Genomic DNA, 24,146 nt, shown 5'->3' on the forward strand with positions numbered 1-24,146 from the left:
TGCTATTTTGGTGTTGTGTTTCATTTTAGAGAGGCATTCCCGTTCCTCTTGGTTAGTTTTATTACAGATCCACCAGGATTATTATTTTTTTAGAAGGTTAATGCGCTCTGGTGTTTCACTATATTCAAATTAGCAAGTGTAAGAAAACAAAGCCATACTAACGAATTAAGAAAAACATCAGACATGCTTGTACCTTACACCAAAATTCAAATTCAATTACCAAAATACTTGTGAGTCTTACACAGAGTTCAATTCATCCCAGAGCCCATTCAAGATGGCCATGGGGGTCACTCCTGTGAAACTAAAGATGTCCTCCTATAAGTAACCCAACTCTCAAACTCCTGACACCATGGCAGGCTCCTATGCAACTTCACTCTCCAATTTTACTAAGAGGGGGCGAGGGGTTCTCAGACCCATGCACAATAGTGGTGTGTGGTATATTTAATCCTGGCTGGTCTGTGTAAATATAAGTAACAGTTACTTGACGACATAATCAAAGAATGCAAGTGAAAATGAAGCTGGAACAGACAAATGACAAAATGAGCTCTTTTTATTTTACATGGTAGTAGCCAGTATCCTATCAAATAACATGCATGCCTAGCTCTTCTAAGTAACACATCCCTAAACCAAAATACTTCAATCATATTAATAGGGTGGTTTTTAAAATAAGCTGAAAAAGCACCTTTCGGGAGGCTAGCCACCTTTGCATCTACTCGAGTCATTATCTTTAATAGTATTGAGTCCATAGCCCCATGGTGAACGTCCATCACTCAGCTTTTAAATCACCTTCAATCAAGATTCCAGACTCATGGCAGGTTGACAGGGGCAATGCCTTTCTGCTGTATGTGTAAGTAGGATCCCCACTAAAGTTCCTTTTGTGACTTGCTGGTTAAGTCAACACGGCGAGTGGACCGGAGGGTCCGAGGGCTCCGTCCTTTGTTACGCAGGGGACACCCCTCGAAGGCCACCTCAACGCCCACGGGCACATCTGGGCTTTTCCAGGCAGTCCACAGAGCCATCCCCGGCCTCTTTACCGCCGAGACACTGTGAGGTCACACAGGCAGGACACAAAACCCGCACGCAGCAGCCCCTCGCGAGGCGCCCCGAGCCCGGGTGCCCACCGCCAACTCCCACCCCAAATCCGCTCGCGGGCGCAAGACCCGTTCAGGTGTGAATACTTATGTAATCGTCCTCGGGGCCACGCCTTTCCCACCGCCCCACCTCCGCCAGAACAAAGTGAAGTTTAAAATAGAAACCAATTACCTGGCCTCCGCCGTGCCTCGGCCCCCGGAGCCCGGTCCACACCGTCGCGCGGACCCCGCCTGGCCCGCAGCGCCGCGCAGACCCCAGTTCCGGACCGGACCCGCCCCCCTCCTCGGCCCCGGCCCCGGCCCTCCACACCCCCATCCGCTCGCTCCCCCCCACCCCGCGGCCTGCCCTTCCCCCCGCAGCCCCCTCTCCTCCTCCGGGCCTCGCGCCCGCCCCCGCCGGCTCCCCGCGCCCGCCCCGCTCGCCCCCGCCCCCCGGCCAGCACAGACCCCCGCCTTTGTTATGGTGCGAAGTTGGGCTGTGGGTCCGTCTCTTTCACTTCTTGGGTTACAGTGCAGCCGTGTGACGTCCGCTCCACATGACGGGGGCGGGAGGCGGGCGCCGGGGGGCGGGGGCGGCGGGCCAGGCCCTCCCCGTGCTTCTCCGCCCCTTCCCGCCCCGCCCACGGCCCTCCTCCTGGCAGCCCAGCAACAAGCGGCCACCGCCCCCACCCCGGGGCGGGCAGGTGAGTCCCCCCGCCCCGACCCGCCCCCAGCCCACACGAGCGCCCCGCGCTCCCGCCCGCGGCCTCTGGCCACGCGAGCCCCAGGACCCTCAGTAGCGCCCCACCGCCGCTGCAGCTCAGACACACCGAAATAGGAATGATTTAATCCAACGACACCTCCCAGGGCTGCCCAGTCCCGGTTCCGCCAGCTCCTGAAGATTGGGGAGGGGCAGAATCAGGTGGAACTCGGATTGGGGGGCGGAAATGGCCCGAGTGGGAGGGAAGGCGCGGGGTCGGATGCTACCTTGTAAGCGAGTTAGGTTCCTGCAGAAAGGAAGGACGAAGGTCGCCCACGGACCCTCGGGTGACCTCGACGCGGCCTGGTGGCCAGGAACAGCCGCGCGTGGACGAGGTCCCTTCCAGGGGGTCTCCCTGCAGGGGTCTCCAGGGAGGAAGTGGGCACGTGGATCCTTAACCTCTCCATTGCATCATCCCCATCCCGGTGGGTACAGAAGCGCAGCAACCCCGCGATGCTCCCGGAAGACACCGCGTCTCCAACATTTACACGGAGATGCTGCTCGGCTCAGGCTCGGGTCCGTACGCTTCCCGAGGTGCGTACTACGAGAGCCACACACATCACTACCGATATTCCTGGGAAAGTCGGTGCCACAGTAAGTCAGCTGCAAGCGTGGGGTGGCCGGTGACGCGCTCTGCCCGTGAATACGCCCATTGTGCAGGGCAGACGCAGCCAGGGCGCAGCGTTCAGGAGGCGGGTGGGCAGCCGAACTTTCACTAGCCACGAGCGCTTCACCTTCTAGAATTTGCCAGGGACTAAGCATCAACTCCCAGTGAGAAAATAAAATGTGAAGTTGGAAGACACATGCTGCCCTTCACTTTTCTACGGAGTTCACATCAGTTTCAGCAATCCGCGTTATCAGTTCGCTTTGCCCGGGCGCCTGGGCTCCATCACCTGGACCAAAAACGCACCAGGGCGCGCCTGCCCGGGGCAACGAGGCCGAAGAAACCGCACGTTTCGAGTCCCCAGTTGCTGAGAAACAATCACAGCCCTCCTCCTTTCTTTCCCTTCTGCAGGTTCCGACCTGAATCCGAAAGTGCTTCTAAATCCCATGCTTCACAGAACGTTCGCAAGGGGAGGCGCTCCGTGGGGGCTGCTGCGTGCCCATGTAGCTGAACTGACTCGAATAAAAGCGTGTCCACGTCTACATCACACATCTGTGTAAATGCAGAAGCCTGCGGATGCGCGGGACTGGCCAGACTTCACAGTGTGCAGACACATGGGCTCATGCACGCGCGCGCGCTCACACACACACACCCCAAATTACCTCCGGGATGGAGAAAGCCGCTGCGGATTGGCCAGCAGAGCCGTCACTCATGCCCAGGGGGCAGGGAGACTTCGCAAAGCTGTTTCCTTTTTTTTTTTCTCTCTGCTCTCCTCCCTACTGTTTCATTTAATGGTAAAACAACAGCAGAGCTCTGAAAGTTAGCCATCTGCGCGGAGTTTGCCTTCTTTAAGGAGGGAGGCGTCAGACGATATCCATTTAAATATATTTTGTACTTCCACAAAGGATGGAAAGGGAAATTAACGAAGGGAGTGCAGGCGGAAAGGGAGCTCCGAGTAAGGAGGGGTCATCCCGCGGGGGGGGGGGGGGGGGGCGGGGGCCGAGGGCCAACGCAGGGGAAAGAGTTGTTCTCTACACCAAAAAGGGACTTTGACCTTCCATTGATCTCTCAGAATTAAAAAATGTTTCTTCACAAGTCGGATTGTAACAAACGCTCGTTCCTAATTTATGAACTCGTCGTTTTGATTTTATTATTTAAGCATGCGCCAGCAATCGTGTTTCCTTAAGAAAGAACTGACCTATTTTTGGCTGGAGATAAACGATCATGTTAACAGATGTTAATCTTGTAATCTGTTTTTCCTGTAAGCACTTTACCTACCCGGGTTTCAGACCTTAAAAATAACATCTTTTCCAAAAAGACCTGACGTCACAATTCACTCCCTGAAAAATCACACTCCCCCTCCAGTTTCTTCCCCTGCAATGATTTCAAAGACATTAAATCTTTTCCACTTTATAAATGCTGATCTGTTCTGCCTCTACTCCCACAGGCTCTTATTTGCATTTCAAATTCCACAGGTTACACCAGTCGCCTTTTCAAAAAATGTAAACCAACAATGAAGCAGCAAATGGCTTTTTGTGCATCTGGATTAAATAAAGCACAGAATGAATACATTTGAAAAGAGGACTGCGCAAGTTGATCTTTGCACACCCAGAGACCCAGTGACTCTTTATCAGCGGAATGAGTAAGACACACAGCCCCCAGAGCTCTCTGTCTGATCCCGGTCTGCTGCGGGAAGCTTATTAACGCTGATAATAGATGGGGCTGACTTACAGACCCACATTTTTCGGGTAAAAGGCTAGTTCCCTCTGGTCCCTAATTGCGGGGGTCCACTGGCTTTCCTCACCGCACACATAAACTGCTGCTTTTAAATACCCCACTCGACTGCAGTTTAACAAACTTATTCATACAAAGTTTCTTTAAAACTTGAGGCGGTTTAATCTAAATACTGATCGTAACTATTCAGTCTGTTAGTTCTCCCTGGAAATGGCAGCGGAGGCGCCTCCCCCCACCTCCCGCCCAACCACACACACCCCACCGCATTCTTCCTTCATACACCCGGGTTCATCTCGCCACCGAGGCCTCCCCCACCCGCACCCGGCGGGGCGAAGCTCCGAGGAGTCCCTGCCCACCCCTCTCCGAGTCGGTGCCAGACCCTCGCCCCCACCCCCACCCCCGCCCGAACTTCCCTTCCAGGACCTCTCACTTCTTTAACGTTAGGGTCACTTAGAAGCTTCCCGCAGACTGGCAAGCAGCCGGGGAGGGGGCCGTAAAAAACAAGGCCACCCCCCCCTCCACGCAAATACGTCCCCTAGGCAGCAGCGCGCGGTGCCCACAGGCATCGATCCCATCCGCCAAACCCTTAATAATTGAAGCGGCTCCTCGAGCCCGCAGCCCCATCACCCACCTTCATTAGCCGGAGCGTTTTACTTTAAAGTAAGGCAATTTGCTCTTTGTCTCCTAATGGATGGAGAGCGCATCCGAGCTCCCCTCCTCCCGCGTCGCCTTTGACGAAGTGTACAAAGCCAGAGCCTCTTCCGCGCTCCCACCCCGGCCCCCACCCCGCCCCTCCACTGCGGTAAAAACCACCTCCCGGGCGCTCGCCCCGCCGCCCGAAGTTGCATCTTCCCCTATCCTGGAATTGCAGAGCAGAGCAACTACCCACAGGGAAAGCCAAGTAGCCCTCCCCGCGCCCGGGGAGGCCCCTCCCCGGCGCACCCCCCTCCCCGGCGCCTCCCCACCACCCCCAGCGGCGCACACCAGAGTCCAGGGCACGTCGGGGCTCCGGGCCCCGCGCCCACCGCCCGCCCGCAGCCCCTACCTTGGCGGGGAGGCGGCGGGCCTGGGGAGGAGGACGCGCACGCCCCGCGCATCTGAAGGTGAAGCCGAGCGCCCGCGGCGCGGAGCCGAGCGCTGCATTAGACCGACCGCGCCAGCTGCGCCCGGGCGCGGGGGACGCGCGAGGGCGCGCGGGGCCCACCACGCGCCCGGCCCCCTCCCCGCGCCGCCCGCGCGCGCCCTGGACGCGCTCGCCCTGCGGGGGCCCCGGCGCCGGCCGGGCTCGGGGGGCTGCGCAGCACGGAGAGGGGGCCGGGCGCCCACGGCCCGGCGCAGGCCGGAGGCTTCCCCCAGCCCGGGAATGGTCTGCCCTGTAGGAAACGCACACTCCACTATTGTCTCATCAGCACAAAGTTCTGCCACACTGCGGGGACAGTCTGGAGGCTTGCAGTGACTCAGACACAGCCAATTCCTCCCCTAATAGCACTGAATCACGATTCCAGCGGCCAGTGGTCGCCCCTCGTCAAGGTCTACGGCTGCGGCAGCCCCGGCTCCCGGAGGCCGTTTCCGCGCGCACACGCGCATCCATACGTACAGACGTGCTCGGGATGCGGGTCCCGCCGGCGGGCACCTGGGCACTGCGCCCCATCTGGACTGAAATGGGGACACCCCTTCGGGGGTCCCAGGTGCGTGTGCATTACACACGGCGTAGCGTGTGCGTATCACTCAACTTCCTGGTAAATGCCTCCGGGGGTGTTCAGAGGCAGGATCAATACATTGAGTCCTGAATCAAGGGTCACAGAGGTCCCGCTGGAAGGACTTCAAACAGCGGCTCTGCCACATGGCCATTTAAAAATGAAGGGGTTGTTTACCGGTAGCCTTCAAAGTTCAACTCTTATTTTTCTGTTCTTAAAACTTCATTTCTTCACCTCACCTACTCCCCACGGGCAGTAGTTAGTTGTAGTAAGTTGAGTCTGGGACTAGAAATCCTAATTTGACTCCAGAATGCTCTCCTGGTACAGGGCAGGGAGGGCTGGGGTGGGGGAGGGGAGGGAGGGCGCGCGGGGGAGGGGAGGGGAGGGGAGGGGCGGGTCGGAGCGAGCGAGGGCGAGCGCCCCTTCACCGCCGGTGACGTAGACCCGGGGAGCGGCGGCCTGCGGAGGGGTAACACTAGCTTCTCCCACCAGGCTCCTGGCCATATTGTTCTCCTTCTCCTCGTGATAACTCCGCAGTGGAGGTGGATTCCGTCCAAGACGCCCAACGTGGCTGCGCGTAGCAGTCAGCGCTGCAATCCTGGCGGTTACCTCCGCGGCGGCGTCTCCCTTTGCGCCTCACACTCGCAGCCCGCGGCCCTCCCCAACTTAGGGCGTTTACAAAAGAAACTACTCCAGACGCGCTGCAAAGGGAGGCGCTTGTGCCCGAATGCTGGAGATCAGCCGCGGGGCCATTCTGCCTGTCTGATGTTTGGGGGGGGGGGGGGGGTCGGGGTCGGGGGGCGGGGGGAGTCAGGCAGAAAGACAGGGAGAACCTCTGCGATGCGATGAAGGATCCGCCAGTCCTCAAATGTAAGCTCCGTGTGACTGACGATCTGCACTGATTTGGAGAGCAGGCGTGTTAAAGGTCACGGACAATTGTTGCTGGCTTCAGCATGAATGCCTGAGTGGGATGTATTCTTCAACAGTCACATTTAAGTCTGATTCACCGAAAAGTATTGACGTGCCCACCATTCATTTCAGTACACTGTGAAAATGCACAAAGAAAGTATCCCCAAATTCAATTAATTACAAAGCTATAAATGGCTTGTATACACATATTATTACATACATGTAGGTAGTAACAAAGATTAAAAATTGAAGACTTGACACTTTAATAGCTTTTTGGTAGGATTTTGGAATGAATATGAGTCAGTGCTATAAACCTACATTCATCTGCATTCTTGGGTCTATTTAAAAGTACAATCTTGCACTAATAATTTCCATGTGTTGAAAATGGGCAAGGTAGATCATTGAATGGTGATCAAGACTTCCAAACCCCTCCACATAAAACTGTAAAATGTTCATGACTTGCTTCCTTTTTGTAGCCGGTTTAGGGCCCTGTCTTAAGTCACCCACGTGTGATTTCACTCAGGGCATTGTCTGTCTACAATAATATTGTGCTTTTAAACGATTTCCTTTCTTACACATTTATCTACAACGCATGCGAAATCTGAGAGCGTAATTTGATGGATGAGCAAGAGTTAAGTCCTGGTGTCTGGTGTGGCAGACCTAGAAAATGGCAGCTGGAGGGCCAGCATCATTTTGTTACAACTGAAACATGTTCACATTGATTGTACACAAGTCACTGGTGGTTCATTTGTCAATGCACTATTCCTAGCTCACTCCACACACGAAAAAAAAGGTGTAAAAATCAAATGTTTAATACAAGTTTCCATACTATTCCTGTAAACCATATTTAGCGTTGCCAACATTTCAACTGTCTTAATAGCTTCAAACACTTAAAGTAACCGTTAGGGAGTAAGGACACTGCCCCTGGAATGGCCCAGGAGAGCTTCTCCTATTTTGAAATGTTCAAGTAAATTATAGTATTTGGATGGAGCAAAGTCAGCAGTATTAATGGTTGAATATTAATGGTTGATTTTGGCTACTTGTTTTCTTTTAGTGATATGTGATATTTACACATGTATGGAGTACATGTATTTGTTACAAGCGTAGAATGTGTAATGATTAAGTCAGGGTGCTTAGGGTACTCATCACCTGGGGTATTTATTGCTCATCACCTGGGGTATTTATTGTTTCTATGCGTTGGGAACATTTCAAGTTCTGTCTTCTATCTATTTTGAAATACACAATCCATTGTTGTTCATTGTAGTCACTCTAGTCTGCTACCAAGTATTAGAACTACTCATTCTATCTAACTGTATGTTTATACCCATTCACCAACCTCTTCATTTCCCCCTCCCACCCTCTATAATTTTATAACAGACAATAATTTTGGTTAATGAAATAAATGGGGGAAAAAAGCATTTTCCCTTGCTATTGTCTAATGAATTATTTGTTCAGCCTTTGGGACTCCACTACTTTCAACGTGTGATGAAATGGTGTTCAATGGTTATGGAGTGATTGAGGACATTTAGATTAGAAAGGTTCTTGAGGGCTTCCATTAAAAAAAAATAGCTCAGAGTAAAAACCAAAAAGAATCCCCCCCCCCGCAAAAAAAAAAAAAACAAGGCCTTGAGTGCGTAAAAGCTGGAAGTGAAACTGCCTATACTATAGCATAAAATCTAAGACAAACTAAAAAATATGTATTAAATATTCATGCTCAAAAATTTAAGTGCTCTGATTAGACAGTTGGGTGTGCTACTCATTAGTAAATAATATTAATCCTATCTTTGTGTAAATTTATTAGGATTGTCTACATTATATCTGAGAAAGAAGAATTATATTATGCAACTAAGTCAAGGAGTAATCTTTTGTTTTCTGAACTAAAATTTAGAGATTTCAGAGTGGATTAGGGATAAATTTGATTTAAATTATCAAGAAGTATTCCTAGGTGAAGACTGGTTTAGGAGTACAGCTGTTCACTCCCTTTGTATTGTTTGGAATGGGTAACTATTTTGTGTATAAATGGAAATTGGCTGTTTGTTTAATCACTGATGCTTTCAAAAATATTACACTCATCCTAATGTGTTGGGTTTGTTTGTTTTTTTTTTTCCTAAAATCTTTCCTTTTCATGGAACTAAAAAATTCAGAGAATACACTGCATTTGAACATGGAGGAGGGAAAAAACAGCATATCGATACGGAATTTAACATAGGATAATCCCTTTCGTGAATGGTGTGGCAAAATTATGATTATATTTTAAATAGAGTCTTCTATGAAGTGGCTTCAGACTGCTTGAATCTAAAGTTAACAGAATATTTTAAATCTTAATTTAGGAAACTATCTCAGTTCTTGTACACATTTCTTAAAAACACACACACACGCACACAAAAGAAATCACTTCTAATGTGGTCTACACCCAGAGTCTTCCGTGTTTACCCTAAGATAGCTTCTTACCGAGCTTTCTCTTGTGGGGTCTTTTATTTAGAGGATAATTTGAGGTCAAACTGATGGTGACTTAGGTTTAATCATGGTTGAGACTTGCACATTGCTTGAAACACTTTTGTGAAAAATTTGTTCCTCCCTCTTCTGTATTCAGGTGTAAGGATGCCTTCAACAGGTTCTATGCCTGAATTTTTATTTTGCTGAATAATCCACAAAGCATCGCCTCAAGATTGGATGCAAAATGCACCCATGTGTGTGGGACAGAGAACGCCTTACTCATTTTCCCAGTAGCAGAAATCTTAAGAACTTTCCCACGGAACCAGCATTGTTAACAATCTGTCCTTGTTTTCCACACAGAAAAAAAAAAAAAAAAAAAACCCTTGCTGACCCACACACTATTATTGCAACATAGATTTTCCTCTTACTGATTTTTGTGCATATATTTTGAATAATGATAAAGACGACATGAACAAATACAAATCTTGGATCACAGAGTTAGGGTATTTTTGCAATGGCGGCGAAAGCATTGTAGAAAATGTACTAGCAGTTCAAGCAAGGCAGTCACATTTTCTCACCATTTGCAGTTTTTGGTAACTCCATCAGGACTTCACAGCAGGTAGACGACCCTCAAATCTGTTCTTAATTTCAACTTAAGTATAAAAGACTCTCAGCAACAGCTGGCTTCACAATTGCTGATACAGAATTCCACAGATGTGGTTGAGAACGGTTTGAAGAGTAAAAGGAACTAGGCCACAGACCAGAATTCATTTAAGGAAAGACAAATTCAATAAAGATTCCTCTTTTGAAAGATTGCCCATGTTACGGAAGAGAAGGACTTGTTTTTCTTATTACCTTTTCTTATAATCCTACAGTATGTTAATTACTTAGCAGACAGGTTGTGACCTGTTAACACCACACTTTCTTACAACAGCAAAACCATTGACTTTCTCTGCCCCCAAAGCTCATTATGGCTCACCATGCATAACTGATTACATGTGCATGTTTATGCAAACTTTTCTAACGGAACTGAAAATGAAATAAGGGAACCAGCAATACCTCCTTCGCTGTGGGCAGGCTAGGTACACTTGTAATGAAACTGAGTAGGGAAGACCTTTGCGTGAGATCTCATTTGACACATACATGATACAGTTCGAAGGAAAGCCCACTTGGCATTCAGGGGGTTCGCTGGTGTAAGAAACAGAACCAAAAGAAAAGAAGTGGTCAGCATATGAATGAGTTGTCATCATTAAGGAATAGGCATTTTGTTGATGGAGAGGTCAGCCACAATTTTGGCGGGGGTTGGGGGGGTCTTTTTAATACACATAATATAAAATTAACCATGGTAGCCTTTTTTTTTTTTTTTTTTTTTTTTTTTTTTTTTTTTTTTTTTTTTTTGAGACAGATTCTCTCTCCCTCTGTCGCCAGGTTGCCAGGTGTTTTGAGACGGAGTTTCGCTCTGTCGCCAGGCTGGAGTGCAATGCAGTGGTACGATCTGGGCTCACTGCAACCTCCGCCTCCCGAATTCAAGCGATTCTCCTGTCTCAGCCTTCCGAGTAGCTGGGACTACAGGCGTTTGCCTCCATGCCTGGCTAATTTTTAGTATACTGTCCTCAAGCTCATCCATGCTGTAGCATGTAGCTGGGTATAATTTTGCCTATCTTAAAGACACATAGATTGTACACGCAGGAGATAACTTTTAGAAAAAACTGATTAATAGAGTGACTATAGGCTGGGCACAGTGGCTCACACCTATAATCCCAGCACTTTGGAAGGCCGAGGCGGGCAGATCATGAGGTCAGGAGATCGAGACCATCCTGGCTAACACTGTGAAACTCCGTATCTACTAAAAATACATAAAATTAGCCGGGCGTGGTGGCACGTCCCTGTGGTCCCAGCTACTCGTGAGGCTGAGGCAGGAGAATGGCTTGAACCCGGGAGGGGGAGCTTGCAGTGAGCCGAGATGGCGCCACTGTACTCAAGCCTGAGTGACAGGGCAAGACTCCATCTCTAAATAAATAAATAAATAAATAAATAAATAAATAAATAAATAAATAAAATAGAGTGACCATAATTTCACCAAAAACAATTCTCAAGACTTTTTCTTCTGTTACCTAAAATGACTGATTTCCTTATTTGGCTGTCTTTGACATTCCTCACCTTGTAAGCTTCAAAAGCCGTATGACAGAAAGCCTTACCTCCTTCCCAAATTGAAACTGTAACAACATGAAGCCCCCCTATGGCCAAATTGGTGTTACAATCTTCCTGGTTAGTATTTTCAGAGCTTATTTACGACTTACAAGCAGATGACTTTAAGGAAAAAAAAAGAAAGGAGGGGCCGGGCACAGTGGCTCACGCCTGTAATCCCAGCACTTTGGGAGGCCGAGGTGGGTGGATCACCTGAGGTCAGGAGTTCGAGACCATCCTGGCCAACACTGTGAAACCCCGTCTCTACTAAAATACAAAAATTAGCCAGGCGTGGTGGCAGGCACCTGTAGTCCCAGCTACTCAGGAGGCTGAGGCAGGAGAATTGCTTGAACCAGGGAGACAGAGGTTGCAGTGAGCAAGATCACACCACTGCACTCCAGACTGGGTAACAGGGCAAGGCTCCATCTCAAAAAAAAAAAAAAAAAAAAAAAAAAGGAGGAGGAAAGATGTAATGCCCAGGCATACTAAAAATCAGAAAACTAAAATTACAATCAATATAAAGGAACAGAGTGGTTGACAGGTCAGGCACTTGAGATGGGTTCATGAACGTGGCCGAGCACCAACACACCCCCAGGCTTCCTGGCCCTAAGGAAAAACCTTCATTAAGAAATTTATCTTTGTGGGGACTGAACTAGGACAGGTGTGGGTCCTGGGCATGACTGAAGCATTCCATTTTAGGATAGACGGAGGTGGTTTGGTGTGCCCCAAACAGATGTTAAACCAGTGGCATTAAGTTAAACTTGGGGGACCCAAATGGAATTTTTGTAAAGAGACCAACAGTTTGGTCATGCTAATTGAGTAACCTGTACAGATTCTCACGCTTTTGTGCACTTTTGTTTCTCATGGCAGCATTATAGTGACAAAAGGATAATGTGGGGAAGTGACACGAGACGCCCAACACATTTTATACACTGAAAATCTAAAAAAAGCGTTTCAGGCAGGCAGTCAGCATGTACAAAATGACAAAAGTTTAAGATACTTCCACATCTTAGTTTTTCACATCTGTGCATTTACTTATTTATTCCAAATTTACTATGTAAGCCAGGCACTAGATCAAGTGCTCATTTTAAAAGCAGTATGTATTACGTGCTTATTATGGAGGGAATCTTCCTAAGAGCTTACATTTTATGTCACTTACTATATCACAATAACCCATGAGGTAGGTGCCACTATTGTCCCATTTGGCAGATGCTGACGGAGAGACCCAGAGTTCACAGCCCCGCCCACCTCACAGAGCTGGCGAATGTCAGCCACGGATTTAGAAACAGCCTTGACCATGACGCCAACCCATACATCCACCTACAGTGGGCTGTACGCAGCCGAAGCACCACAGCCTGGCTATTTTAAAGGTAATTTTACAGATGGACAGAACCAAATAGGTGTTTTCTCACAATGTTTAGGAACTTGTCACACACTCTCATGTCCAGTTCTCCTTCTGCTTACTGGTCATTTGCACTTGTGTAAGCTACGCAACTTCTGGTTCTGTTTACGTCATCATGCACTTTGGCATTTGCCACTTATCACGGAGTGTGGCTGGTCTTCCACACACCTAATGTGTTACATATTTGTGCAAGAATACCTACTGACTAGCTGGTGGAGACAGAATCTCCATGAAAATGTTTAACTTGGTTTCTCAAAGGAGTTGAGCTGGCTTTTAAAAATATATAAAATACAAAAGAAAAGCTTCAGCAGTGGGAGGAATGAAGTCAGGAATCATAAGAGTGGAAAAACAGAAAAATCAGGATCAATTTCAGCTCAATCAGTCTTAACACCAGCACACGTGGATACATGTCCAGTCACCCTTTGAACTGTCAGAAGCGGCAGAATTTTCCCCTGAGCTTCCTAGTACCCAAAGCAAAGAGGAAAGCACTATCTTTACAAGATTTGTGCTGTCTGTGAAATGAGAGTGTAACGGACTGTGTTCACAACCATAGTGTCACCAAATAAATTCTGAGAGTGTGCCGCACAATGATTTGCAGACAAAAACTATCAACCCATAATTTAATGAGAATTTATAGCAATTACTTTATCTGCAAAGTGGGAATCACACAGAGTTATTTTTAATGAGAAAAATTTAAATGTGAAAATCACTTAAAACTGTTTTCGTACTATACTATATGAGCAAATGTAAGTTATTTTCTTAATAGCACAGGTCCCCTCCCCAAATAGCTGTTGATGTAATCAATAGTATAAAACTATGTGTTAATTTAAGATGTTTTAAAATATCTGAAGGCATAAAAAAGTTATCTCTAATTGTGCTAATACTCTTGAAATGGAAGTCATTTCTAGAGCCGTTCCTTTCTCCCGCAGATTTTAAAATTGTGTTTGTTTTCAGAATGTCCTCGGTATGGTCATGCCTAGCAGAATCTGAGATTCACACCTCAAAGTGTGAATGTTTACAAACTGTTTTCACTCAAGACCCAGTCATGCTCTTCCCCTGTGACTGCAGCCTGCCTCCTCCTCCCAAGGCACCCTGTCTACTCCGAGGCAGGGCCCCTGTAGGGCAGTGCTTGGGTTTCAACAGACATGAGCCCAGAGGCTTCCTGGTACAGAACTCGTCAGCACTTTGCTTTCTCCCCGTTAAATTCCAAAGCTAACCAGCCCTGCACCTCTGGAAGAGAGCGGGAGGCCTCTGGACAGGCTCCTTGGTGTGCAGAAACTTCTGGGGTGTGGACTTCAAGGCATTTGAGTGGGATGCAGCGTGTGCAGGACCTGGATGGGCAGTCTCACTTCTTTATTTCCTACAGCTTAAGCCCTTTGGCTTCTAGAAAGCCTGTCTTTAAAATAAATACAGAAAAGATGTGTTAGACTGTGAGTTACAACACAATACAATCATCCATTAAGTACCAAACTCTGTTCAAACAAAGTTCATGGATGGACTGACAAATTTACAAAAGCAAGGAAATCCAGAGAGGAGGGGCTGCCCCTCAGCCCGGGATCTCCCTGTAGCGCTGGGTAGGCTGCTTGTGAAAGTGGGGCCAACAGAAAGAGCTGCAGGACGGCTGTTTTTCTTCCCTCTCGCTCGCTTCTGAGTTTTACTACCTCAGTAAATTCAGGGTATTAGCAAAAGTGAAAAGGAATCCTTAAGCACAGCTAATTTTCTCTTTTTTTTTTTTTTTTTGAGACGGAGTCTCGCTCTGTGGCCCAGGCTGGAGTGCAGTGGCGCGATCTCCGCTCACTGCAAGCTCCGCCTCCCGGGTTCAGCCATTCTCCTGCCTCCGCCTCCCGAGTAGCTGGGACTGCAGGCGCCCGCCACCTCGACCGGCTAATTTTTTGTATTTTTTAGTAGAGACGGGGTTTCACGGTGTTCGCCAGGATGGTCTCGATCTCCTGACCTCGTGATCCGCCCGTCTCGGCCTCCCGAAGTGCTGGGATTACAGGCTTGAGCCACCGCGCCCGGCCTAGCACAGCTAATTTTCTATACGTTTCTTTATTTCCAGAAGATCAATTACCCCATCCTTACATGGTGGGGAAAACAACATTCCACCTCCCCACCCCTCCTGCACATCTCAATTTTTTTTTTTTTTTTTTTTTTTTTGAACTTGCAATTGAGCTTATCCGGTTTTTTTATATTGGGGCTTCGCCTCAATGGAGCAGAGAAGACATTTTAGGCAAACTAATAAACTTCTGTAAGAAAATTCTACGTCTTGTATTATTTAGGAAACCTTTGATAATACGATTTTACCAGTATTTCCACTTGTAGAAAACATTTCTTTGGAGCGATACAAAAAAAGTCTAATAAAAAGGGCGTATTTGTGAAGTATTATATAGACAATTGCTAAACTATTCTCACCTTTTCAATGGTAGGAAATTTCATCTTATTTTTAAATACAATAGTGTGCACACATACTCCTATATTAAAAACTTTGCCGGGCGCGGTGGCTCAAGCCTGTAATCCCAGCACTTTGGGAGGCCGAGACGGGCGGATCACAAGGTCAGGAGATCAAGACCATCCTACCTAACACAGTGAAACCCCGTCTCTACTAAAAAAAATACAAAAAAAACTAGCCGGGCGAGGTGGCAGGCGCCTGTAGTCCCAGCTACTTGGGAGGCTGAGGCAGGAGAACAGCGTGAACCCGGGAGGCGGAGCTTGCAGTGAGCTGAGATCCGGCCACTGCACTCCAGCCTGGGCGACACAGCAAGACTCTGTCTCAAAAAAAATAAAAATAAAAAAAAAATAAAAAAATAAAAAAAAAAAAAACTTTGATGAAACTTTGTTTCAAATTACCAATGCCACAAAAAGAATTTCAAAAACTGAAGTTGGCTTTGTAAGGACCCGTAACAATATTATTTTCATTTTATATAACGTCCTTCTTTCCCACCATGAGACGTTACTGTGCAATATTACCTCACCCTTTCTTGTTATCCAAAATTGCAAGGCAGTTTAATAGTGCGAATATCCTATTCATTTCAGTACCTCTTTGCTCTTGACGAACCTAGGCAGAGAATAAAGCTAACACTGCTCATCCATATAAGGGGACTGGAAAAAGCCTGGTTATCTAGCGTGCTAAAAAACATGTATATATAGAAACCAAGTAAAAAACAAATTCTGATTGGAAATGTTTGAAATACTGCACCAAAAAAGTGATTTCCAAAATGCGATGTCCACATAAGGACAGAGTTATACATCTACACAATTGTTTCTCTCTTTCGTGTATGAAGATGCCCATTTTCAAAGATAACATGCAGACAGTGCCATAGATGTGAAGGTGGGAACAATAAATTATCAATGATTATTTACAAGACAAAAAACATATAAAATGAGTGCATTAATTTTTGAAATGTCTAATCTTCCAGCGACCGGAGTAGTGGTGTTTGTGAGTTTATGTGTCCTCATACCCGCTGTGCAGAACAGGGGACCACAATATTCCTTCTGAAATAGGAAAGGAGGGTCTATTTTATGGACTCATAATAATCACATGTGCTATTCTGAAGTGTTTTCTCATTCATTCTCTTTAACTCTGCTCACAACAGCAAAACGGAATGGTTCAGAATTATTCACACCATTTACAAGTTTAAAACTCATGGCAAAGTTGTTCTGTTTCTTACATGTCACAGTCAATTGGTTTTGAATGGTTTTGAATCCATACGTGGTTTTAAAAATTATGTCTCAGAGTATAGTTCTTAAAATCTATCTTCCCCCTCGATGTACTATAAGGAGCTTTCCTACAGGCTTTATGAGTTTCACCCTGCTGTATGATGCAATCAAGGCAGAACAGTGTCTTCAGCAATGATGTATAATTTCTAAATCCCCTGATATAATGGACACCGAGAAATTTTAGTAAGAATGAGGATTCTCTAACCAAGATTTTCTTGTGAAACATATCAGTGATAAACTACAAATCTGTGACAATTCCTGGATGGACTCAGCTTAATCGACCAACGTCAATTGCATGCATGATTATAACTTTAAAAGTCTCCAAATAATGAATCATGTTAAACAATATTTAAGAGGCTAAGGGAACACAAGGAACATTGTGCGTGGTGCCAGTAAAACCACCAGTCATATAACCTAAAGTGTTAATTTTGATATGGTCATGGCACTTGGCATTATCACAATGATTAATATTAGACACATAAGATAAGCAGAGACCATTCATTCATTCAACTGATATGAGTATTTGTTGAATTCATATTCCCTGCGAGTCATGGCGCTAGGCCCGAGTCTTCTTCAGTGCAGACAGTGTCTCAGCCAGCAAGGAGCTCACCAGGCCTGCACAGATTTTGCACTAGGCCAGGGGACTTTGCCAAGCATTGGATTTTGACTGGAACCCCAGGCACAGGTCCCACAGCACTGTCCCTGCCTCTGTCCTATTGGCTGAAATATCTGCTGTGGACCCTGTGGGTCACTCCTTCCCCCATCCTGCATGGTGTCCACTGTGCATGGCCAGTGGCTGCAGGAATGTGGACTAAAACCCCAGCCTGCAAAAGGAGGCGGCAAGATTGATCTAAGCCAATGCGGTTGTCCCAGCCCTGGACTCCCGGCCCCTGCCCTGCCGGCATTTGGAGTAGATACGTCCACATGATGTAATTATGGCAGTGGGACAGCAGGGAAAGTTGGCTGGGGTGGGACAGGGGGCTTCTGGCAAGGAGTCTTCTTGTGGAGAAAAGGAATCCCACGTGGGGAAATGGTGACTGGCTAGTCCTGGGGCCAGTCACCGGGAGTAGCAATCATGTGGGAGCAGGACGCCAGTGGCTGTGCCACCCCAGGGGAGAGGGGAGTCCGGGGAGCCAGCCAGGAGGCAGAGGAAAAAGAGGGGAGGAAAATGTGGTTCTGAAGCCACCAATGTCACCCAGCTTGGAACAGAAAACCTCCATCGGACTTGAACGTATTTTCCTTATTGTTTCAGCCATTTTATTCATGGATTTCTATTTCTTTTCATTGAAAACAACCTAAACCTGTGCTGAAATGGTGGTTTGCTTTGCTCTCTTCCTCACCAGTCTGTGAACCCAGTGAGTGGCAGGGACAGTGCAGGCGGAGAGGGCAGTGTGCGATGGTCAGAGGGAGCCGAGGTCAGATCACCGAGGGGCTAGGACTGACAGTGAAGAGGCAACATGGCCGGAAGCATGGCCAGGGGCCACAGATGGCCTCTGAGCAAGAGAAGACACAGACCCATGTGTTTTTAAAGACTGCTCTGTCCTTTGAAACAGATATGTTGTAACAATTGCTTTCTCCTCTCACTGAGGAGAAGGGTGTGGTGGCAGAGGGTCAGGAAGTCAGATAATCAACCTGCAGATCAAAATCCTGAGTCGTCTCACGGACAGGTGGAGAAAGAGGAGACTGGGGAGGCAGAATGTATTTCTTAAATAACAAGAATTGAAAGTTGAAATTACTCCTTGATCAATGAGCTACAGAATGAATGCATGTCAGCAGGCATGAGAACAACGTTAGTCTCTTTGTACATCACCATCAAAGCTCTTTGGTGACCAGGTACATTGTCAATGAACAGTAATATATTGAAATAAATCATTTTTTCTGAGCGGTAAATCTTAATAGTGTGCTTAAAATATTCAGTAAATGTTACTGTAAACAGATGTGCCATCATCCAGGCTTTGTTGTTCCATTTCTAGAGCACAGGCAGAGTAGATTTCCCATGGTTCTTAGGGGCCCTAGGGTTTTCAGGATGGTAAATGAGCACTGGCTTCAACTGAAAGTCAGCAGCTGCATTGGCCCCTACTAAGAGAGTCAGCCTGTCCTTCAAAGCTTTGATGCCACGTATTGACTTCTCCTCTTTAGCTATGAATGTCCCACATGGCATGTTTTTTCTTTTTCTTTTTTCTTTTTTTTTTTTTTTTTTTGTCGCCCAGGCTAGAGTGCAGTGGCACGATCTCTGCTCACTGCAAGCTCCACCTCCCAGGTTCATGCCATTCTCCTGCCTCAGCCTCCCAAGTAGCTGGGACTACAGGCGCCCGCCAACGCACCCAGCTAATTTTTTGTATTTTTAGTAAAGACGAGGTTTCACCATGTTAGCCAGGATGGTCTCGATCTCCTGACCTCGTGATCCACCCACCTCAGCCTCCCAAAGTGCTGGGATTACAGGCATGAGCCACCGTGCCCGGCCCATCTTTTTTCAATATAAAGCTGTTCTGTCCACACTGAAAATCTGCTGTTTAGTGGAGCCACTTTCGTAAATTATCTCAGCCAGATCTTCTGGGTAACTTGCTGCAGCTTCTCCATCTGCACATGCTGCTTCGCCTTGCGGAGGTGGCCTCTTTCCTTAACCCTAGTGAACCAATCTCTGCAGGCTTCCAGCTATTATTCTGCAGCTTCCTCACCTCTCTCAGCCTTCGCAGAGGTGAAGACAGTTAGGTCCTTGCCCTATAACAGGCTTTAGCTTAAGGGAATGTTCTGACTGGCTTGATCTTCTATCTAGACCACTCAAACTTTCTCCGTATCAGCAGTGAGGCTGCTTTCCTATCATTCATGTGTTTACTGGAGTCGCACTTTAAATTTGCTGCAAGAACTTTTCCTTTGCATTCATGATTTGTCTAACCATTCAGCACTACAGGCCTACCTTTAGATCTTTCTGGGCTTTGGGCATGCCTTTCTTACTAAGCTTAATTATTCCTAGCTTCTGATTTAAAACCAGAGATGTAGCCAGGTGCAGTGGTTCATGCCTGTAATCCTAGCACTTTGCGAGGCTGAGGCAGAAGGATCACTTGAAACCAGGAGTTTGAGACCAGTCTGGGCAACATGGCAAGACTCTGTCTCTACAAAAAAAAAAAAAAAGAAAAAAAAATTTAATTAGCCAGACATGGCGGTCACCGCCTGTAGTCCCAACTACTCAGAAGACTGAGGTGCAAAGATTGCTTGAGCCCAGGAGATTGAGGCTGCAGTGAGCTGGGATCGTGCCACTGTACTCCAGTCTGGGAAACACAGTGACACCATGTCTCAAAAGAGTAAATACATAGTCAGTAAAAATATTTATGTGATCACTTGAACACTCGGAGGCCATTGCAGGGTTACTAATTGGCCTAAGTTCAATATTGTTGTGTTTCGGAGAATAGGGAGGCCAGAGGAGTGGAGGGACAGGCCTGCCAGTGGAGCGGTCAGAGCAAACCCAACATCTATCCCTCACGTTTGCCATCCTATATGGGCATGGTTGGTGGAGCCCCTAAACAATGACCATAACCACAAACCTCACTGATCACAGGTGACCATAATAACGGACATAATAGAATGCAAAACTTTGAAATACTGTGAGAATTACCAAAATGTGACACAGAGACACAAAGTGAGCACCTCTGTTAGAAAAATGGCGCTGATAGACTTGCTCAATGCAGGATTGCCACAAGCCTCCATTTGTAAAAACAAAAACACAAAAACACAGCAAAGTGCAATAAAACAAGGTATTATCTGCATGTAGACAACAAAGAGAGAATGCCTCACCCCCTGCTTCATCCTAATCCCGATGCCTGGGACTATGAACTACAGATCTTTTACTGTGGGTGTGAAACTATATGTATCTACGTAAAATTTACAAAAATGGACCTTGTGACATTTTGCTTTGCAACTTTTTCACTTTAACCACATACAATGATGTCATGCCATATTAAAATAGGATAGATTTGTAGTACTGAATTGTATGACTGTTCTGTCATACACTGTAGAATATTTAGCTTGTTTTTCCCTTGCTTCAGTGAAATAACATGTATAGACAATTTTTTTTTTTTTTTTGAGACGGAGTTTCACTCTTGTTGCCCAGGCTGGAGTACAATGGCGTAATCTCAGCTCACTGCAACCTTCAGCTCCCAGGTTCAAGAGATTCCCCTGCCTCAGCCTCCTGAGTAGCTGGGATTACAGGCGCCCGCCATCATGCCCAGCTAAATTTTGTATTTTTAGTAGAGACGGGGTTTCACCATGTTGGCCAGGCTGGTCTTGAGCTCCTGACCTCAAGTGATCCACCCACCTCAGCCTCCCAGAGTGCTGGGATTACAGATGTGAGCCACCACGCCTGGCCCAGTATCTGACTAGATATTTTCCAAAGGAAATATGCAAATGGCCAACAAGCTTATAATACATGCTCACAAGCATTAGCCTTCAGGGAGAGATACAAATAAAAACCACAATGAGATACCACTTCACACCCACTGGGCTGGCTGGAGTCAAAAGGCAGATAATAATAAGGATTGGCAAGGATGTGGTGAAATGGGAAGCCTCATATACCGCTATTGGGAATGGAAAATGATGTAGCCACTTGGAAGACAGACAGGGTCCCCGAAAGATTCAACATGGAGTTACCAGGTGACCCAGAAATTCTGCTTCTAGGTATACACCTAATATAAATGAAAACACACATTCACACAAAAACTGGTACACAGGGTGGTGCCCGGTGTCTCACGCCTGTAATCCCAGCACTTTGGGAAGCCCAGGTGGGCGGATCACAAGGTCAGGAGATTGAGACCATCCTGGCTAACACGGTGAAACCCTGTCTCTACTAAAAACATAAAAAATTAGCCGGGCAGTGGTGGCGGGCGCCTGTAGTCCCAGCTACTTGGGAGGCTGAGGCAAGAGAATGGCGTGAACCCAGGAGGCGGAGTTTACAGTGAGCTGAGATGGTGCCACTGCACTCCAGCCTGGGCAACAGAGCGAGACTCCATCTCAGAAAAAAAAAAAAAAAAAACCTGGTACACAGATGTTCACAGCAGCATGATTCATAATAGCCAAAAAGTGAAAACAAGTCAAATGTCCATCCACTGATGAACAGATAAAGAAAAGGTGGTGTAATTGATGGAACACTACTCAGCCATGGAAAGGGGTAAAGGACACGCGCCACCACACGGATGAGCTTCTAAGAACAGTATGCTGAGTGGAAGAAGCCAGGCATGAAAGAATGTGTCGTGTCTGAGTCCGTTCATATGAAATGTCCTGAACAGGCAGATCCAGAGGGGCCAGAAAGTGGATTCGTGGTTGATTGGAGTTGAGGACCTTTGGCGGGGAAATGAGAGTGACAACTGATGGATATGCGGTTTCTTTTCGGGGTGTTGAAAATATTTTGGTACTGGAGAGAGGCCATGGTTACATGACATTGTGTATATGCAAAAAGCCATTGAATTGTACACTTCCAATGGGTGCACTCTATGGTAGGTAAAGTTATACCTTATAAAAGCTGTTACTTGTTTTAAATGACAGGGCTGTTAAATACACACACACACACACACACACACACACACACAGTCAAGTGGTCTGAAAGACAGTGTATCTTCCTAGATACCCAGGAGGAGAGAGACGGAAGGGCTGGCTTCTTGCCCTGACTTTGCCATTTACCAGCTGTGTGATTTTTCGTAAGTTCTTTAACTTCTCTGGGCTTTAGACAGCTCATCTGGAAAACGAGAGGCTGGAACTAAATAAATCCTCCCATATAAGACCATGTAAGAGTTCTATGATCTAGGTTTAAAGTGGAGCTGTATCTGCTCATATGGAAATACGAGCATAACTATGAAAATAGTACATATTGTACCTATTTATTTTTAAGATCTATAACAATATATAAACTGTGACTGTCTTATATGATGGGTGTTTCGGGTATTGTTTTTACGCTTACAGGCTTTCTAATTCTTTTATAGCAAGCATATTTTATGTTATACTTGGAAAAGCCTTATAAAAATCAAAAAAGTGTTGTATTGCATAGGTTAAAATGTGATAGCTTGATAGAAATACAAGCCTGTTAAATCTATAATTACAGATGCGAGAGATTTGTAATTCCCCCGTGATGTATGGAGATACTTGAAATCCCTCCGTGTTTTTAAAATTGGGATTTTTTTGTTTGTTTTTGGATGGAGTCTCACTCTGTTGCCCAGACTGGAGTGCAGTGGCATAATCTCAGCTCACACTGCAAGCTCCGCCTCCCTGGTTCAAGCGATTCTCCTGCCTCAGCCCTCGGAGTAGCTGGGGCTATAGGCGCCCAACACCACTCCTGGCTAATTTTTCTGTTTTTTTAGTATAGACGGGGTTTCACCCTATTGGCCAGGCTGGTCTTGAACTCCTGACCTCGTGATTGGCCCACCTCGGCCTCCCAAAGTGCTGGGATTACAGGTGTGAGCCACCATGCCCGGCCACAAATGGGATTCTTCCATATGAATGAAGTTCTCTGTTTAAAGGTGATCTTTGTTTTCAAATTGAATGTGGTCCTTGGCACATAGTTTTGATTTGTATAATGTATGTGCATGTGCTGAGTTAACTCACGTAGACATCAAGGTAGCAAGGGGGCCTCTGGTGCCTCTTTCCCAATAAAAGGGAAATTGAGAAATACTGAGTCTCGCCATTTCATATGCAAAACTCCGTTACTTACAATGAGTCTGGACTGAGAACAAGACGAAAGGTATGGTGAGTAAGGTATACCATGCAATCAGTAATTTTTCTATGAAGGAGGTGATAGAACGGTGAAGACTTTCTTTTTATTTTAGGATTCCACACTGGGAAGGTAAGATTTACAAGAGCACTTCGATTAAATTTAAAAAAGCCTTTCTTTAACTGAAGTAATTTTAGTGAATATATTTGAAGTGGCATTGTATCTCTATGAGCACGAAACAAAGGTCATGTATGTTAAAAAGTGAATACAAACATAATGGAAGATCTTACATGAGGGTGGGTTTTGGGGGGACCTCAAAATTCCATCCACATGCGTCCCTCCAGATGTTTGCTTGATATGACTGGAAAGGGATCTGGAGGTCATGGTGGACCTCAGAACCCTCTGAGCAAATAAATGTGGCTGTGGCTGGCTTTTACTCTAGGAGACAAACTGCCCCTTCCAGTGTGAAGGGGCCCAAGATAAACACTCGTCCTTTTGCCTGTTACCCTGCACAATTAGAGGCAAGCAACAGGATTCGAAGTATGTTGGTTATTTCTGCAACTCGAACACATAGAGATGGAATTGGAGATGGATATGCTGTGTTAGGAGCACCCCTTTTTTTTTGCCTGGCGTCTTGTCTTTGTTATTTAAATATCCTGTTGTGTACGTATAAAGACAGGAAGTGAGTTATACAAAACCTTACAACAGTATTGAGTGTCAGACAAGCAGATGTGCCTGGTGTTTGGGAAGTTCATACACATTCAGCTTTTTGAAAATGTTCAACAGTACCACATTTTCTCTGGGAGAAACATTCTCAGTATTTCCAAAGAAGCATGGCAGCGCTGCCTAAATATTCTCCGGTTAATCACAGGCGCTTGGGCCTGGAACAGCAGACTTGAATTATTGAGCTCTCTGCTTTGTGTTTCTTTCAGAAAA

At 46.6% G+C, this 24,146-nt stretch overlaps 2 protein-coding genes across 7 annotated transcripts in view; one reads left to right on the plus strand and one right to left on the minus strand.

Annotated features, from left to right (window-relative positions):
* ZNF516 (zinc finger protein 516) overlaps positions 1 to 5,340 on the minus strand; it is a 139,473-nt gene extending 134,133 nt beyond the window's left edge. For 2 of the 6 annotated variants that reach the window (XM_030925723.1, XM_030925718.1), the window contains exon 1: positions 1,539 to 1,621. The gene's annotated coding sequence lies outside the window, so the exon portion shown is untranslated. Of the gene's footprint in view, positions 1 to 1,263; positions 1,372 to 1,538; positions 1,622 to 2,057; positions 2,405 to 4,799; positions 4,930 to 5,213 lie in introns of those variants that run through there. The other 4 variants (XM_030925720.1, XM_030925719.1, XM_030925722.1 and 1 more) reach the window with 4 other exon arrangements.
* A 68-nt stretch (positions 5,341 to 5,408) lies between these two features.
* Positions 5,409 to 8,192, plus strand: LOC104659078 (putative uncharacterized protein C18orf65). Its single transcript, XM_030926129.1, has 2 exons — positions 5,409 to 5,856; positions 6,358 to 8,192. Exons 1-2 carry the CDS (start codon positions 5,779 to 5,781, stop codon positions 6,712 to 6,714), a joined length of 435 nt encoding a protein of 144 aa, XP_030781989.1. The 5' UTR covers positions 5,409 to 5,778; the 3' UTR covers positions 6,715 to 8,192.
* The last annotated feature ends 15,954 nt before the right edge of the window (positions 8,193 to 24,146 follow it).

This window comes from Rhinopithecus roxellana, chromosome 21, assembly GCF_007565055.1.
Source record: "Rhinopithecus roxellana isolate Shanxi Qingling chromosome 21, ASM756505v1, whole genome shotgun sequence".
Lineage (NCBI taxonomy): Eukaryota > Metazoa > Chordata > Mammalia > Primates > Cercopithecidae > Rhinopithecus > Rhinopithecus roxellana.

Excerpts from the sequence above, each read along its gene's own strand:
- LOC104659078 (XM_030926129.1), top strand. The coding sequence starts at position 5,779 with ATGCGGGTCCCGCCGGCGGGCACCTGGGCACTGCGCCCCATCTGGACT. Across the intron at positions 5,857-6,357 it reads CACCCCTTCGGGGGTCCCAG|GCTCCTGGCCATATTGTTCT; the intron begins GTGCGTGTGCAT and ends TTCTCCCACCAG.